The following is a 6098-nucleotide window of genomic DNA, read 5'->3' as shown; positions in this document are numbered from 1 at the left end:
AAGAAGAAGAAGAAGCGGAAGAATAAGCCAAAGTTGAAGGAACAGTATGTTGGGGGATTTACAACCCAACACAATAACAAGTATTTGAGGATAACAATGGGCGCCTGACAGGCACAGCCTGCACCAAACTGGGCCGCTTTATTTGAACAATTCCTATCAGTACCTTTGCAGTCCACATGGTGCCAGGATTAGCGTGTTTTAAAATGCATACTATTAGCTAATAATTGTCAAAACCAGAGCGTATAATATGTAGTTCAGCCGGCATAGAGGCATAAACACCTACTGTCAAATGTGCGCATGTTAAAATAATTAACCTGCACAACAAAAACAATTTGTAATTAATATTATTAATAATGCAGTAAACTATTTGTATTGGCCAGGAAATAACCTGACACTGACCTGCACGCTACTGGAAGCACATTTCGCTATCAAGATGAATTTCCGTCGCATGTGTATGACGTATGTGTGCGAGCGACGCCTCTTCTCTCTTTGCTCCAAGGGTGTAGAAGGAGAGAGGTGGTTTCTCCGGGCCCCTGAAATCATCGGCAGTCCCTCGTGGATAAGGAAGCGGCAAGATGGTGGTAGTAGGGAAGACGAGCGCCATCGCGGCAGGGGTGTGCGGGGCCCTGTTCCTTGGGTATTGCATTTATTTCGACAGAAAAAGGAGGAGTGACCCCAACTTCAAAAACAGGCTGCGAGAGAGTAAGAGATTTGGGGGCGCACATAGTGTGGGATAGGGGTGTTGAGTCTATGAACCGCCAGCAGTTGTTGAATTACATATCAGTGATCACCTATTATGGTGCTGAGAGTTTTGTTTCGCCAACAGTTGAACTGAATTCATCACCAATCGGTTGTGATTGCTATAGGCGAAAAACTCATTCTAGATGAGATGACATAATGTAGCAGTGCAGAACGGGTTACTGCCAAACCTAGTAATATATGGAATTGGTAGACAGTAGAAATCAGGAATGTTCCATCTAAAGTATGTGGACACCTGCTTGTCAGACATATTGTTCAAAACCTGGGGTACTATATATGTAGCTGGTCCTCTCTTTGCTGGTGTAACAGACTCTCCCCTCCTTGGGAGGCTTTCCACTAAATGTTAGAAGATTGCCGCTAGGATTTGCTTCTATCCATGCATAAGAAATTGCATTGTAATACCTCCCTTCCAATGGAACATTAAGGAGCCCTAAGCCATCAATCAAAACATCTGTCCTGCTTAACATTGTATATTGAGTGTTGTGAGCTTTCTATTCTTTTGTTTTAGAATACTGTTTTGCTGAGTTTTGGGGGTTTTTTTGTGTTGCAGAAAGAAGAAAACAAAAGATTGCCAAAGAGAGAGCAGGACAGTCAAGGGTAAGGTTGTTTATTAAGATACACTGAACACTAACTGTTTTAAACAATACCATAATACTGAAAAAGGTTTTTTTTCTCTTAAAGGAATAGTTCAGTGTTAAAATGAAACTGGGTAAAATAGATACACTGTGCAAAATAAAAAAATGTTTTCCATATAATTAGGCAAAATGTAATCTATAAAGGCTGTAGTGAGCAGATGTCTGACATAATGGGCTGAACTCTACTTCCTGCTTTTCTGACTTGGGGGGGGGGGTGGGTTTCAAATGGAAAAAAACTGTTCAGCTAGTTAGCTTTTGAATCTGACCTGCGTGCTCACAAACTAACAGAACAGTTATGTCCCATGTACCCCTCCAAAGCTGAAAAAAGGAAGTAGTGTTCTGGCCATTATGTTGGACATCTGTCCACTCCAGCCTTTATTGATTACATTTTACATATAAGACAAAACAGACACTGACTAACCATTTACTAAAAAGCTGTTATTTTTTCTATCTATAGTTACCAGATCTTAAAGATGCAGAGGCTGTCCAAAAATTTTTCCTTGAAGAAATTCAGCTTGGAGAGGAGCTATTAGCTCAAGGCAAGAATCATTGCTCAAACACCTTTACCTTACACACTGTATTTATTTATTATGTTGTATTTTTGCACAACAAAAAAGCTGTTGCCTAGTGAGATATTTCACTGTGTCTAATAGTGTACCATTTGCATTTGTGTCTTCTTTGACAAATACAGGTATGAGGGATCCTTTATCTGGAAACCCATTATCCAAAAAACTCCGAATTACAGAAAGCCTGTCTCCCTTAGACTCCATTTTAATCAAATAATTCAGAATTTTAAAACTGATATCCTTTTTCTCTATAATAATAAAACAGTACCTTGTAATTGATCCCAACTAAGATATAATTAATCCTTATTGGATGCAAAACAATCCTATTGGGTTTAATTTATGTTTTATTGATTTTTTAGTAGACTTAAGGGATGGAGATCTAAATTACGGAAAGACCCCTTATCCGGAATACCCTTGGTCCCGGGCATTCTGCATAATGGGTCCTTTACCTGTAATCCTATTTGTAACCAGTCACTGTATGTCACATTGAACGATTATCTATTTAGTGCCGGTGTGTTGTCTTAACCTTTTGTACCATATTACCTTTCTTTTCCACAAAACTTGAAATTCTCTGCTATTAATAGTTCATTTTATAGTTGGGCAAATTTCATTGGGAAGTTAGACCAATGGTATTTATGGCCCCACAGTGGGCAGTATCCACTAATGTATCCAAATTGATAATTTCATCTGCAGATGCCCTTTTCAATAGGTAGGCAATAGGCAGCTCCTCTTCACTTTCTTTTATATCTGCTTTTTCTGCCTGAGGTATTTTGTGTGGATGACGGCGTGGTGCCTATCAATCCGGGTCATGGAAAGGTTGAATTCTTTGTAAGAAAGTATATCTAATAACTGTCTAATAATAATTTAAATTTTTCTAGGTGATTTTGAAAAGGGTGTTGATCACTTAACAAATGCAATTGCCATTTGTGGTCAGCCTCAGCAGTTGCTACAGGTTTTGCAGCAGACCTTACCCCCACCTGTTTTCCAGATGCTACTGACTAAGCTACCAACTATCAACCAAGTAGGTGGCCTTTTTCATTTCTGTGTTTATTTTTCTTCTTTACGTCATCATCATCATCTTACACCCTACCCTTAATTATAAAACTGTATTTGTTTTGTTATGAGAATAAAAGGTTATCCAAACTGCCAAAGAGCATTATATTTTAAGGGCTCTGGCTTAGTCGCTCGCGAAAATGTAAATCGCCGGTGGGATGGCAATTTGGGGAGATTAGTCGCCCGCGAACAGGGAGATTTGTTGCGGGCGACTAATCTCCCCGTGTGCCAGAGCCCTAAAGATACAAGGCACACTTGTTTAAAGTCCTTCTATCATTACGACAGATTTCTCTGCTACAGATGCAGGTGCAGGCCACTAATTTTTAATAGTGGTGAATACCCGTGTTAAACTTGAGTTTGGTAAATAGTGGTTGTGTTTGACATGCTTATTCTTGTAAGGGTTTCCTGCACACTATATCAGTAGTAACTTGGTGGTGATGCTGTGTTCCCTTTGTACCTGGCATGGTATCGCAATAGTCATGCAGTCAGCAAAGCAGGTACTACACTCACTGGTGTACTTATAAACGAGGGCTTTACCCAATCTTTTAGGTGGCTACAGAGAGTGCAAAAGTGAAGTAATGTTTCTGGCATTTGAGCCTCAGAATATACTCTTTACATAATACTGCCCCTTTAAGCTAGCCATACTCTGGCCGCTGACTTATCTCTCCAAAAACAGGCCCATGTGTTGGACCAATACAAAGTCCTGTCTGATCCACTAGTGTGAGATTAGACAGATATCTTTTGGGCAGATTTGAAAATCCCATTTGGCTGCATTGCGTGTTTATGCAGTTGTCAAACAAGTCTGTGTAGGCCAGTATTATGATCTAATGCTTGGCCAGGAGTCTAAATAATTAAATAAGCTCAGTTTAGCCCATTCACCTTGCAACCTCACCAAATGAGTGTATCTTGTGCACTGTGCATGTATGGACAGTCTTTTGGTTCCAGGAGGGAGTAAAGGTAAAATAAAATAATTATCTATCTGTGCTTTCTAATATAACAATTGATTTGTATTCCAGTTGAAAGAATAGCTTAGAAAACATTTTCAAGACAAAGCCAATTTATTTGAATTATGGTGAACATTGTTTTATACTGTTGGCCAAATAAAATGCAGCCACACACAACTTTACTAAAAAGTAAATAGCCCCTACAGTGCTAGGCTGCCCGAACTGGGAGGGAGCTAGTGGGGCGGGCAGGCATGCTGTGGCACAGACATGCACATAATGAACAAGTGCCACAATTTGCTAATTATGCGTATGTCTGTGACCATTCCAGGGAGCCTCACTCATACCCATGCATGCTAAATACCATGGCCTCCCACACCATATCACTGGCTAGATCCTGTTATCATGTTAAAATTCCCCTGTTAGAATTTTAAGGCAGCCGAGCACCAATGGGGGCTTTTTTCTTTTTTTCCAATAAAGATTACTGTTTTTTCCAAACGGAGTGTGGGATCTATTAGCCTCTATTAGATATTCTGTGTTAGAATATCACTGGCTACATCCTGTTAAAACTAAATATCATGATAAATTTCCCGTTAGGATTTTAAGGCAGTAACTGCATACCTTGATTTTCTTCTTTTCAGAGAATTGGAAATGCGCAGAATTTGGCTGAAGATGATGTGGAGTAGGATATGTTGTACATGATGTGCAGAAAATTCCATTTTCTTCACCACATTAGATTGTGGCTGTAAACAATGCAAGTAACGTTGACAGTATAAATGTATTGTTGCTAAGAAAGAATACAAAGGGTTATACCTTTAGGTTTTGGCAGAAACAGTAGGATTTTAGTTAATGTTTTTGGAAAGTGTGTGTATTTGATAAACCATTGTGTTAACAAAACAAAAATGTTATCTGTAAATGTTAAGTTTTCCTATAAAATAATTGGTCAAAATGTACATATCACATTCTCCTTTTGTTTTTGACTAAAAGTGACAATAAAAAGAATCCTATGTCCTTTTTGGTGTAGTTTGGGACATTTATTTCCCCACAAAAAATATATTACACAAGCATGATACAGCTGTATAAAAGTATGAAAAGCACTGCAGCAAGCACATATGTGCAGCCCAGCTTAGACATACACCCGGATGACCTATCTTTTCAGGTGCAGATGCAGAAACTGAACAGCACCATGAAATCCTACAATATAGGGTATTCATGCTAAAAACAGCTTTGAAGCTGTAATATTGCCAAGATTCCTCTATGTTCTGTTTAAACCTCAGTCATAGGTCTGAAAAATGTGTTTAACCAGGTATATAAAACACTAAGTTCCTTCCTGTGTCAAAAAGACCCTGATGGTCTAATAGAGACAGTCTTGCCCTGGCACACCTGTATTATGTAGCTTTACAAATCTCTTTTTGCATTGGTGGTGATTAAGTTCTGACAAGCCAAACATACTCCTACAGGCTCTGCCACAATGCTTCCTACACTATGCAGATGTACTGTAAGGCTGCCCATGTATCTCGCAGTGAACCTCCAAACTGCAAATTCACACTTCCATACCTGGAATGCACACACTATATATCCAAAAACTGTGGACAAGTGCCTGCCCAACGTCTCTTTGCCAAACCAGTGGTATCAATATAAAGTTTGTCCTTTCTTTGCTTCTATAACAGCCTTTGCTTTACTGCAAGGACTTCCCACTACATTTTGCAACCTTAATTGTAATATTTGCTTCCATCTAGCCGCAATAATGATGATGATTTGGAATGATTGTGGATACACACTCCTGGCTCTACCTAAGCAGATAAGGAAACCATGCACAATACTGATGAGCCCCAAGAAGGGCAAAACTGGTCTGTAGTTGGGAATTTGATCAGCTATTATCCTGGCATCTGCTATAAAAACCCTGTGGGTAAGCGTTAGCCTATAGGATGAACTCATGTAAATGGGATTTTCTTGGAGCTCTTGGGACTAGTTCCCAGAACTAGCACTGATTTGAAGGATACACCTGGCTCGCTGTTTGCATTACAATTTATCCTAAAGGTTTATAGTTGGGTTGAAGTTTTTCTACTCCCATTTCAGGAAACCCATTCTGTACAGACCTTGCTTTGTGCATTGGGGCATTATTGTGTTGAGCCTTCCCCAAA

The 6098-nt window shown here is 39.4% G+C and overlaps 1 protein-coding gene across 1 annotated transcript; it reads left to right on the top strand.

Moving 5' to 3' along the window:
- The first annotated feature begins 487 nt into the window (after window positions 1–487).
- Window positions 488–4970, top strand: tomm20 (translocase of outer mitochondrial membrane 20 homolog). Its single transcript, NM_001005024.1, has 5 exons — window positions 488–702; window positions 1310–1356; window positions 1852–1933; window positions 2839–2981; window positions 4596–4970. Exons 1-5 carry the CDS (start codon window positions 576–578, stop codon window positions 4638–4640), a joined length of 444 nt encoding a protein of 147 aa, NP_001005024.1. The 5' UTR covers window positions 488–575; the 3' UTR covers window positions 4641–4970.
- The last annotated feature ends 1128 nt before the right edge of the window (window positions 4971–6098 follow it).

Source organism: Xenopus tropicalis, chromosome 5 (genome assembly GCF_000004195.4).
Source record: "Xenopus tropicalis strain Nigerian chromosome 5, UCB_Xtro_10.0, whole genome shotgun sequence".
Taxonomy (NCBI): Eukaryota; Metazoa; Chordata; class Amphibia; order Anura; family Pipidae; genus Xenopus; species Xenopus tropicalis.
This window is presented reverse-complemented; position numbering and strand designations above follow the sequence as displayed.

What these genes read in the sequence shown, in the direction of transcription:
- tomm20 (NM_001005024.1), top strand. Translation starts at nt 576, where the DNA reads ATGGTGGTAGTAGGGAAGACGAGCGCCATCGCGGCAGGGGTGTGCGGG. An exon ending in CAAAAACAGGCTGCGAGAGA is followed by an intron (nt 703 to 1,309) that starts GTAAGAGATTTG and finishes TTTGTGTTGCAG; the next exon opens with AAAGAAGAAAACAAAAGATT. An exon ending in AGAGAGCAGGACAGTCAAGG is followed by an intron (nt 1,357 to 1,851) that starts GTAAGGTTGTTT and finishes TTCTATCTATAG; the next exon opens with TTACCAGATCTTAAAGATGC.